General features: G+C 38.1%; 1 protein-coding gene across 7 annotated transcripts in view; it reads right to left on the bottom strand.

The window, feature by feature from the left end:
• Positions 1 to 12,726, bottom strand: part of nyap1 (neuronal tyrosine phosphorylated phosphoinositide-3-kinase adaptor 1) — a 41,324-nt gene that overhangs the window by 12,834 nt on the left and 15,764 nt on the right. For 3 of the 7 annotated variants that reach the window (XM_089130222.1, XM_039658964.2, XM_039658962.2), the window contains 2 exons: positions 5,689 to 5,935; positions 3 to 400 (listed from right to left, as the gene is read on the bottom strand). In XM_089130222.1, the coding sequence (XP_088986348.1) occupies positions 3 to 400; positions 5,689 to 5,873 (583 nt within the window). In that variant the 5' untranslated portion in view covers positions 5,874 to 5,935. Of the gene's footprint in view, positions 1 to 2; positions 401 to 5,688; positions 5,936 to 6,484; positions 6,935 to 12,726 lie in introns of those variants that run through there. The other 4 variants (XM_039658963.2, XM_089130221.1, XM_089130223.1 and 1 more) reach the window with 4 other exon arrangements.

Below are 12,726 nucleotides of genomic sequence, written 5' to 3'. Positions count from 1 at the left end.
ACCATTCCGCTTCTCTGGGTGTTTGGGTGGGTGATTGGGAGGTGGAGGTGGCGGAGTGTCAGGTGGTGCGTGGACCCCACGGGAAGGGTGCTCCTGGTGGCCCGTAGAGCTGAGACGAGTATTGGGGTGGCGTTTAGGCTTGGTTGGGGGGCAGCGGGATGAATTCGACTGGTTTTGAGGGTCTGAGTCTGGATAATACCCATTCTCAAGCTCCTCTCCCTCACCGGTGCCCACAGCATGACAGGATTGAGAGCGTGGTGCCATGGCAGCAGCACAAGAGTGAGGTGACAGGTCCTGGGACGCTGGCATCGTCATAAATCCCATTCGGAAATGGCGCCGAAATGACGCCAGATCCCGAACCTTCCCGACTGTTGCAGAGGAGGCATCTTTATAGCTGGAGCTATGGGAGATGGGAATAGAGATAGAAAGATCAGGGAATGAGAGAAGAAAGGAATTGTTTCTTTGTGGAGAGATTCTTTATGAGATAAGAATAATAAATTTGTTTCTCATTGTGCTGTAGGCCTCCCATTTTCTCCTCTTTTCTCTCCCTCTCTCCTCATTTCAACTGATAAAGGCTCTATTAATAGCTCACAGTCAATTTCATTTTTGTCTCTACAGCCTCCGTTATTCACTCTCATCCTTTGCTCATTTCCGGATTGAATACATCCCTGCTACTACTGCACAGTCAAACAGACCAATACAAATAATACAGAAAACAGAAACTTTCCACTGACTTATATTGTTTAATGTTATACAGTTAATGATTTCTGTATTGTAAACCTAAACCAAACCCTCACAGGCATATGTTTAGATTTTTTATATGTTTTTAATATTTAATATGTTCATTATGCATTTTTTCTTGTGGTTCCTACAATGTAGGCAATTTCAGGTTTTACTATCCTTGTGAGGACACTTGGTCCCCCCCCACACACATGCTCAGGATGAATGATGAGAGAGGAAACGGTTCGTGCCAGCCTGTGAGATACCCTCCCATCCTTCTCTTCTTCTTCATTTTCCTCATGTCCCCTTCCATCTTTCCTTTCATTGTTTTTTTCACCTTCTCCCTGTTCAATTCTCTTAAAGTCAGCATAAAATCACAATTCACCCGATCTATTTTCTAAATTCACGTTATAAATGTGAACAATCTATCCATGTATATGTTTATTTTAATTATTTATTTGAAAATGGATTTAAGTCTTAACAGGACCTTCAGATTTAACAACATACTTCTCTCTGGTGCAGTACTGTATGCAGGATCCGATCATTTTAGTCCCTCGATAATCCTTTACACGTCACAAAATGGAAGAAAAAATCTAACGTTTCTTTTTCATTGCAACTTTATATCCTGATTTCTTAGTTCATATAAAAATAGGTTGCCCTATTCCTTAAATATTTCCTCATGACATGTTTCCAAGCACTGTTTAATCAGCTGATCTTTTGCCCTCTTCCCCAAAACAAAAAAAGACTTTGTCCACGGGCCCTGTCTTTCCTTTCATCCCTCTCTCTGCATCTTTTCTTATTCTCCTCAATCTACTAGTATGCTCTCCCTGTTTCCAAGGCAACTGTCCTGTCATTTGTTTATTGTTTGCAGATTTTTTTTTTCCCTAAACACACAAATACAGAGCACACACTGGCATATGTGCATGCATGTATACACACACACACACACGCACACACACACACACACATACACACACACACTAATTCAGGTGGGGCCAAGCAGTATTTTGTGGGTGGTAAGTAGTGGGTTGCCATTTGTACACAGACACACACACACACACACACACACACACACACACACACACACACACACTTAAAGAGAAATGAACCACAAAATGCTGTTTTCTGGTGATGGGTTACTAGATTATTTGGAGCTATTTAGAGATATAGATGTTTTTCCTTGTAAAAGAAACACCCAGAGGAAACTGATATTGCTCTTTTTATATCTCAAGACTTGATGGAGTTTAAACTACTATCGAGTGTTTTCTAGATGTTCTTTGAATGAAAAATGAGAACAGAAATGAGACAATTCTTACAGCAAAAATATAGAGCAATATAAATAATGTGGATATGATTATTACTGTACATACAGTGGACAATTTGGTATTTTAAAGCATTTGATGAGAAATGTTTGATTTCATACTAAAATTATGAACTCATATGATTTCATATATTTTCAAATGAATTGTAAGAAAAAAAAAACGAAACAAGGAAAGTCTCCATTCAATCGCAAACAATTCAGCTATTGAAGAAATCTCTTTTGTGATCATATTTTCTTCTTCCTATGCTCAACTGTTATATTAGAAATTCATGAACTTCCTCCTGTCAACTTTTAAGATGCGTAAACATTGTCCAGAGTCCACTGTGTCCCCCTGCTCTGACCTTTATGAAGGTTGATGTGCACAAAGTCCAGATGGAAGCGACTCATCAATACACTGTTCTGCAGTGTGTGTGTGTGTGTGTGTGTGTGTGTGTGTGTGTTCATGTGTGTGTGAGTCTCTGTTGTCAGGCAGAAGGCAGAGAAGATGCTGAGCTAGTAGAGTGTGACACACACGAACAGAAAAGTACGGCACCACAGGATATGATGTGCAGGCATGGGGACACAGCTTATGAGTTGGCAATGAAGACTTCCAGGTATAATCTGGACAAAGACCAGAATGGGTTTAATCATCCCATCATAAAATCACAAGACACAGTTTCAGCTGCACACACCATATATATTTAGAACAAAATACTGGACTGAATTATTTTCTCCCATTGTGTGATGTTTCATTTAGGATGTTTTCCAAACTCAAATTCCTGGAATTTCACTTGTCCACAACAATTTGGTGACTAAAACAAAATATTGTACCGTTCAAAAGTTTGGGGTTGGTAAAATTAAAAAAAAAAAAAAAATGTTTTCTTATGCTCACCAAGGCTGCATTTATTTGATCAAAAATACATTAAAACAGTTATACTGTGAAATATTAGTACAATTTAAAATAACCATTTTCTATTAGAATATATTTTCAAAAGTAATTTAATCCTGTGATGGCAAAGCAGAATTTTCAGCATCATTACGCCAGTCTTCAGTGATTGAGAAATCATTTTAATATGCTGATTTGGTGCGCAATATACTGTATATTTCTTATGATTATAAATGTTTTAAAACTTTTTTTTTCGGGATTCTTTGAGGAATAGAAAGTTCAAAAGAACAGCATTTATTTGAAATCTCTCACTTTTTTTCTATTTAATGCGTCTTTGCTGAATAATTTTTTTAAATTACTGAACCTAAACTTTTGAACGGTAGTGTACTAAAGTTTTATGCTAATCACTGTACAAAATAAATGCTATGGTTTGTAACCCATTTGTGGCAAAGAAATCTGAATGTTAAAATCTGTCTGCTTAAAAGCGATATGAGAGCGAACAGACTGACAGTCTCTCTCATAGCTGAGGATTTGGGGTTGTTCGCTTTTATTTGACACGATGCTTCACATGGCAGAGTGAAAGCTCAGAGGTACGGGCAACTGAAGCGATTTATGTCTGCTCTATTTCTGTTGTTTTCCTTAAGGCTGCACAACATGTGGCTCTTACATGGCTTTCTTTTTGCATTAGAATCAGTTTACCAACATACTAAATGATTCACTTGATTCATTCATTCATTTACTGCCACTCATTTGCAAAGACTGACAGCAAGATGCGAGAAAAGCAGAGGGGAACAGGAAGAGATGGATAAATGAATGAGAATCATCTGCATTCAGCAGCAGAGAGGAGGATGGAGGGATTGAGTGGGAGGACGAGAGAGGAAGTGGACAGATCCTCCAGACAGAAAGCGAGCATGCGTGGGTGACCTCTTGTGTATCTCTTCTTTACGTCTGTACAGGGGAGAGAAATAGCTGAAAGAAGATTGGGATCACTGCTGAAGATACTGTGCATGTATCAAAGCATGTTTGATGTGTCAGCCCATGTCTGTCTGCATGTGTGAGCAGTTTATAATAAAAGCAGGCGTGTTTGTCTAAGCTCAGGATGTGTTGTGGGTATGCGTGTGTCATGAATGTAGAACACAGAGCGGATGAAAAGAGCTTTGATGTCCATTTGCACAGGTGTCAGAGACAATCATCTAAATGCATTCTCCTCCTCATCCAGAAACACAGAGATGGAGAGAGAGGGGCAGTAATCAGTCCTGCAGCTAAAAGGAATTAAAGATGGAACAAAGCACTCAAAAGAACACAGTCGAAGATGTAAATAGAGCATTGCAGACTATGGTAATATACAGACTTACATATAAAACTAAATGAGTCTTAAAGAAGAAATGTGGATTTAGGACAGGAAATCACAGCTGACATGACAGACACACGCATGAACACACACATTTACTAATTGCCAATATTCCATAGACTTCTTTTCTGATTAGCTCACTACTAGTAAAGTTAAACATACTGTACTAAAACCTAACAGATTATCTTCTTTTTTTGCCCCCGAAAGGAGTTGTTGTCTGATTCTGGGTACAAATTTTCCCCCAAAATATGGCTACACACATTTTGTGTAGGTGTTTTTATTTTGTGGGATGCATGATATTAATACCAGTTAATATCAATTTTAGGTTATCAGTCTCATTCCATGTTGTATATTTTATTGTTTATCTTTGTGATCATCTAATGCTAACGTAAAGTTTAACTTTACAAACACTAATGCATTTAATAATGCTGTTAAATGTAATCTTGTGTATAAATCTTAAAGTGAATATCCATTTTAATGCATTACGTCCCCTTGGAATTATAAGGTTCTATCTGACATTTTTGTCAAAATTGAGTTATTCACATTTTCTCATTCTGTGGCAATTTATTTACATTATGTGATGTGTTTTGTACATTTAGGGTCCCTGTTATTTTTATGTTTGAAAGAAACATGTTCCCCATACACATTTTCCTATATGGAATGCAAAAACTTTGAAGCTCAATATCTCAAAACTGCTCAGAACGCAGATAGAACCTTATAATTCCAAGGGGACGTTATGTTGTGATGCCTAAATTCACTTGTCAGTTTTATAAGTAGTGATTTTATTTTTTAGTCTTTTATTTTAATTTAGATAAAATACAGAAATTTAATACCAACAATTTCTTGGTTATTATCCATAAAATGAAAATAATTATTGGCCAGATTTGTAGTATCAGTGCATGATTTACCTGTTGATACAATTAATAAAAAAATAAAAAAATAAACTTCTTATAATTTAAAGTTAACAAAAAATAAATAAATAAGGTAATTAAACAAAAAGTCTGTTTTTAAAATGTCCAGCTGCTGATCCATTGAGACACCAGAGGGGCAGATTGTGTTGCATATATCCGGCTCTCTCCCTCCTGTCTCTCAGACGAAAAGAAGATTTGAATGCTTTGCATAAAATATATAAGACAAATGTCTCTATTTCGAGTTAAGACTCCTCTTAATCGTGTCCTATTCCTCCATTACGTTCTCTCTCTAATCTTTTTCATTCTATACGCTCCTTCCGTTTCACCTTTTTCTCACCTTCTTTATCAAATCAGGATTTTACTAATCTTCCTCTCACCTCCTCCTTTCCTTTACGTTTCATTTAAGCACTGCAAAGCATCTCTGTAACCCCCTCTATCTTTCTCTCTCCTCACATATTCCTTTATTCTCCTACAGCAGGCTCACAGATTTCTTTCTTTCTGATTATTGTATCTCTTTTACCTTTTCTTGCCCTCTTGATCTCTGTGTCTCCAGTCCAGTCGACTTTTGCGGTACAACAGGTTCATGTTGCCACGGGGATGCTCCTCCTCACAGCCAATAACAGCGCAGTGCAGCCACTGGCCCCGCCTCTCTATGTCACGCAGGAAATTCTCCACCGCCACATCCTGGGCGGAGCCAGAGCTCATGGTATAGAGAACCAATCAGGAGCAAGGGAAGGTATTTTAAAGCTTTCCCCCGTCCTGGTTACCTGTAAAAGAGGGAAATGCATGCATTTGGTTAAAGGGGTACCTCTGGCAAAATGAGCTTTCAATAAAACATGGCTAACTTCAACACCCATAATGCACTGGGCATATTGCCATCCAAGGCCACACCCAGCAGTCCGCCATGGATACAGTTGACAAGAGTCAAATACCACTTTGCTTTAGTGGGAAATACTTCTTAGCAAAATTTGAGTTGTAATAGTGTTGACTTGAATTGTTCACGGGTGCCAGAATTCAAAGAGTAAACATTTAGCAGTAGTGAATTACTTTTCTGTTTCCAGCAAAGCATCCAGCGCGTTGAAAGGATTACAGAGAGAATGTCACGGCTGAAAATCTGAAAAAACCCCGTGTTGATGACCACACAAATAGTGTTTTTGATCAAAGGGAGGGGAAGAACTGAAAGACACTACCGTTCTGTCAGTTCTGCAAAGCAAAACACCGTCGCGTACAGATAAGAAAGCTGCCATAGTGTTCCATTTTTTTCTATAATGCTATTTTAAGAGTAGATGAAGTATCACTTCAAGTGATAAACCTACCCTTACAATAACTGTTCTGTCGATTCGACTGTCTGTGGGCGCGGATACAACAATGCGTAAGGATAATCTGTAGTTTTCACGAAAGCCCTTGAGTTTGGAACTGTCAATTAAATGTAAATGTCAGTTTCTCATTTCTGGCAACATGGAGAATGAGTAAACATTTTTCATTTATAGATACATACTGACAAGAATACAAAGCAGGTTGATCGGTTGCACTTTAATAGTTTACGTATTTAATTGTATGCAAATTAATTCCAATCTTTCTGATAGCATAAAATCCCAACCGTCCAGATGAACTGAAACACAGAATAGATGCTTGGAGGAAGTGCTTCACTCAGCATTCGTTACATCTCTGCATTCCCTAGTGCTGTTCATATTGTTCTTGGAAAATGAAGACAGTTTGGATTAAGTGTCCATAATAGAGTCTATAATGCTGAAGTCTCATCTCCCCTGAACAAAACACAAAGGGGTGGGGGGGGGGGATGTTAGATGGCAGAAAAGATAAGTCAGGTTATAAACTCGTGCTTCCCTGAGAAAAATCATTGGAAGCTTCATTTTCATGCTCTACACAAGGCTCCCTTTTCAGTTCCCTCAATTTTTGACCAAATAATTTATAAGACTTTCCAATGACCTTTGTTTGTGATTACTAGAGGGAAAAGTAAATGAATTCAATTTTATTAATTCTGATTCGCTAATTAACTACATTTATGCAAATTATGAACCAGTTTTGACTAAACTTTTCGTTATTTAAAAAGATGCTGAAATAAAAAACAATGCAATTTTTAGAAAAACTATTGAAATATTCAAAAAACTAGAAACTTTGCAGCCAACTGAAATAAGTTGAAGTGTTACAAAAAAAAAGACTCATCTGTGCTAGAATACCCACTGGAAAACACTTACATTTATCTTTAAATACTTCTCACACTTTGCCTTCAGAGCTGTCTTACTCATTTACACATTACACATGCAATGTATGAGGAGAGAACATTTCAGGTTGTGAATTAAAATGATCACCACTGCACTTCATCTTTATCACAGTGGACTGTAAAGGGCATGTGGGCCTTTAGAGGAAGATGATCTGAGTAAGATCTGAGGAAGATGATCTGAGTAAGAATGAGAGGCTCAGTTGGCTGCAGGCCCCAGGGCTGCCCCGGCTGTGCCTGTGTAAATCTGTGGTCTGTAATGCAGCCTGTCACATGTAGTACACAGGCATTCTGGCAGTAGAGAGAACAAGCAAGCTTGAGAAGAGGAGAGAGAGAATGAGCGTGTTCGAGCTGCTTGTTGTGGGGCAGATATTGTACAGAGTGCTCTGAGTTTGAGTGCCTGGTAGTACGAGAAAGAGCTCTGATTGGCTAAAAAGGATACAGCTGTCAACTGCTGTGCTTTTCCAGTGTTTTTCCAGGACAGTGAAAAGGGGAAAGCGCGGGAGAGGAGGAGAGATAGGGACTGAGAGAGAGAAAGAGAGCAATGACGAGAAGAAGGTGAGTGGGTTAGCTGAGCATGTTGCTGAATGCGCAGATACGTGAACGTCCAGCGCATCAGCAGTATTGCTATGTAACAGGAATACACTGTAGCTGGACTCCAATGTTTTCAACACAGTTTTAGTGTCGTAAAGACAACAAACACACATAATACAGACACACACAAACAACACACAATAATGATTCATGACTCATGTGCATCCAGGCACCCACTTGTGCAGTCATGCATCACTAACCAGTTCATAAAGTCAAACATGACTAAACACACACGCAATCACGCAAACAGATGTAATTTATTTGGATCACATGGGCAGTTTTATTTCCAGTCATTGCCTAACTTACGGAAGAGCTATGAATGAAAAATAAATGAATTTATATAATTACTCATTAAACCCATGCCTGCAAGTTAAACTTCATAGTAAACTGGGTCAGCTCTTACAGTAGAGGGGAGCTAAAGACGAATATGGAGCAGCGAATACAGCTTATACTGACTGAACTTTTATCCACGGCAGTTTATCTGCATCAACTGAGACACATTTACTGACACTTGACTGAGAAAACAAACAGATCAATGAACCAACAAAGCCACTGTATGGACTGATGTATGATATGATCCTGCCATTAAAAATGTTAGATAAACAGCTGATTTCATCATTCCTATGTAAACAATTTATCTGTGTTAAAGGCACAATATGTACGATTTTTTCGCCACAAGAGGGCGCAGTTTCAAACAATAACAAGGCGTAGGTTGATGACGCAGTGATAAGCTGAATGATGGGACTTGCTGTCAAGCTGATGGATCTAATCATGTTTATGGGCGAGTACAAACATTCATGTTTTTTTTTAACATTGCAGTGGTATGAAGCAGGTCGCGATTGCTAAAGAGACAGCTATCACACCAGAGTCCCGCGGATATAAAGGAATAAGGATATTTAATTCTACAGAGCTACCCGCAAGTGCTGGATTACTCACACAGATCAGTTTATTAGATGAATCAAACTTGTGAGGTAACGCAGCGCTGCCTCACTTGGTCTAATGTTACACTATCTCACTAAATGGCATTTAAATGTGTGTTGAAAGTAATAATGTTATACTACGTGTTAGTTTGTTTGCTATACGAAACTAGCAGTAAGCTAAAATCAACATTAGAATAACATACTGACCATATTCAAACATTTCATCATGTTGAGCTAACATTAAATAACATTGATTTGTTTTCATGTACATTTGCTCAGCTGTCTAATAAAGCTTTCAAGTCGTGACTCGTGAAGCTCTGTCAAGTCCAAGTTAGTCACGGACGTGGAGCTCTCGGCATCTCAAAATCGCCACGCTGATATTGATAATCATTTTAGTTCTTCTTGTTTGTCCCAAAGTCTGCTTGACATAGTCTATGTTTGAAAGAAACAAGAACGGCGTGCCGCTAAACGTTACGCACTACACAGGTGTCCACGTCTGTTGCCATGTTACGTCATGGCTATGGCAGTATGAACAAAACAGAGAACAGTGCGGATATTCTGTCATTGACAGAATTGACAGCGTCATTTTTTTCCGGGATTGGCCACTTAATTAAAATTGGAATTTCTCTGAAATGAAAAATCTTTGGAGACTTTTGGGATATTGTAAGTACACAACTGCAGGAAATATATCACACTGTACAAGTGATTTTCGGATGTTTTATTAAAAAAATTCTTACATATTATACTTTAAGAGTGAGCCAAGCTTCTGGATTCATTAACAGGGGTGTCCAACCCTGCACCTGGAAGTTTCTAGCGATCCTAAATATGTTAGACCAGATGATGTGCATTTTTTTGAAGGAAACTGTAAGATTGCAAGTTTTCTTTTTAAAATGTGTCAGTGACATGCTTTTCAAAAACAAGTTTCAATAAACAATACATGGGATTCAAAAGATTTTAGCAATGTAATGTGCAAAATGGCATTTATAGTCCGAATTTCAAATTTTCTTAATGTCTTGTACTGTAAAACATGGAATCACATAGATAGGGTTATGGATATGGAAATTATATATGCAGATGACATTATGCATAATAAAACTATAGGCAATGTAAGCTCCATATATGTATATATCTTCAGCTGATTTTGAGTTTGCGTTTTATAAAGGGAATTTTGTGCAGGTTCTGGTGAACGCATGGATTTATAAATCTGAAAACTTCTGTGGAAAATTTAGCTTTTGTGCATACATTCACTTTTAGGATGTAATCTGTGGAAAGTTTTATACATGAGGCACCTGGGTTTTTATATTTCTATATGTGACGTTGACAGCTCAGCCACATCAGTATGGTGTGTGATGCTTCAACTGAATAAAAAATACAAGGACAGATCTCTTTTTTCATTTACCTTTCAGCTGTTTCAGATGTGAACTTTATTGTGTTCTCCACAAACACAAAGAACTGTACAAAAATAGACTAAATCTGTGGGACTCAAGAAAAAGACAATTATCTGCAGAAATCTGTCAGGGAAGGAAAGAATGGATAAACGTTTGGAAAGTGCTCACCCTTATGGACTTCCTCTAAAATAAGTCCTCCTCACTTAACCTGAACTCCACCTTTTCACAAACATTTAATGCTCACTGCTCCATGTACAGTTGTTCTGCTGCTCAAAACCACTTCATGGATCTTTATAGGACTCAACAGAAGACCACAACATGGATCAGAGAAAAACATTTAAGAGAAGCAAGTACTATTGTCAAACATGACTGTTGAAAAGGGGGTAAAACTGGACCTTTTGTCTTGAGTCCGGAACATTTTTTTTAAATGATCTACCTGAATAACGTTTTCAGCATGCACCAAAAGTTCTCATCTTCATTTGGTATCTACATGTTATTTATCTAGCTATCTATCCATCCATCCATCGCCTAGACTGGATTGCGGATGGGGGTGGAAAGCGAAGGTTTTGTACCAGGCCCAATAATTGCTTACTGTGGCCCTGGTAGTAACATATTTGACCTGTTTCAAAACAACAACATATCTATCTACAATTACACAAACAGAAAAAATAAATGAAACAAAGGAAAAAATGTAAGGCACAGCATGTAAGTTTCACTGCTAGACGTCGCTTATTCAAATAAATAACAAAGATACAGCTTGATGATGCAGTGACGGAGCGAGAAATCATGGGAAATGCCGTGATCAACTTTATGGAGTTATGTTTGGCGGAAGAACCCACAGCAAACGATAATAATGAACAATAGAGTGCAGAAGTGATGACGTCACTAGGACAACTCGGAAGCTAGCGGCACATGGGTTCCTTCAATTGAAAAGTTATGCATTTTCCCCATAGACTTTTGGAAAATCGCAAAAAATAAGATATGTGTTTAACAAAGAGTTGTAACCCTTACATGTTTTGTCTATCAAGATAATCTTTACAAGTTAGTCCAAAATTTATACATTTTGAAGCCTATATAATTTTTTTAAAAAACACAAGCAGACACAATAAAGTTTAAAAAACCACAACCAGGTTATAACTGTGTGTTCTATGTCATAGATCAAAACGTAAAAATATTTAGAGGCTTTGTTAACCACAGACCTTATTTCAGGCGATTTAGCAAAAACCCATTCAAAAATCCCACAGACTTTAGAGCGAGGGAACCGGGAGTGATAAAATGCTAACTCACTTCCGCGTTTTGGCCTACAGAGTGACGTCGTAACTTCGGCACTCTATTGTGGTCCATCACGAATGTTCAAAACAAACAACTGTGGCTTGCTAGATGCTACCAGAGACCATCGGCACATACAACTACTACTACCGAATTTTTTTCAGGAAGCCCACTGTTTCTCCATTGTTTCTACCGACAACCGAGGGGGAAAATGATGCCGTTGATTGGCGACGCGATTTCTCTGGATTTACACATTGTTGTAAATATTTGGAATAATTAGTATACAAGTCAACAAAATATATACAACATTCTTCTAGTGTTTTTTTGTGTGTTGATATTTTAATGCAAATATCTTACATATTGCACCTTTAAGTCTTTATTTCCTACTTCAGTCCAAATATGCAAAAAAGTCAGAAGGTACAGTGCATATAAATGTTGTGTGTGATAGCCTGTGAAAAATGGCATTTAGCTTTTTCAAATGATGTTGTTCATGTATAACATACATGTCAACCCCTGACTCGTTTCCTCAGAAGACCTCAGTATAGCACCCCTATCACCATACTCCACAAAAAAAATTCTGTCACCACAAAACAGCAAACACATGAATGAACAGTTTAGTCTACAACGTATGCCCGTTTTCCACCTTCTCATCTTTCTCCATCCTCCCCCGCGTCCTCCTGCCTCCACACTCACTGCTGAAACAAACACAGAGGCAAAGTGAAACATTTTGAAAGTAGTCATTATTTGCAACTCCACCAACACTGACACTACCCACTGCATTAGTCCAGTCATCCACCCCGCTGATGATGACTGTCTCAGATGAGAGCATATTCTAATTCTTATGGAGATTTTAAAACTGTGAATAACACACATATGATCACCAGACGCTATTTCTTGACCACTGTTTTAGGTTTTACCTGAATAACAACAAAGTCAGCTTGAGAGGCTCACTCGGTTCACTCTACTTGCTCATAACCGGAATAACAGAGATTAATGTTTTTACTCCTTTTCTGCTTCTAAACCAGATTGCTTAATTGACAGTTTTTCTACTCACTTCTATGCTGTCGACACAATTCTTTATATAATGGTCCACATCTCATCTGAGCAAACTCAGAACCGTAAGCTCAGTCTAGTCTAGACCATTCTGA

The sequence above is a fragment of the Pimephales promelas genome, chromosome 4 (genome assembly GCF_988280905.1).
Source record: "Pimephales promelas chromosome 4, fPimPro1.hap1.1, whole genome shotgun sequence".
In the NCBI taxonomy this organism is placed as follows: Eukaryota; Metazoa; Chordata; class Actinopteri; order Cypriniformes; family Leuciscidae; genus Pimephales; species Pimephales promelas.
The sequence above is the reverse complement of the archived record's forward strand: the minus strand, read 5'-3'. Positions and strand labels throughout refer to the sequence as shown.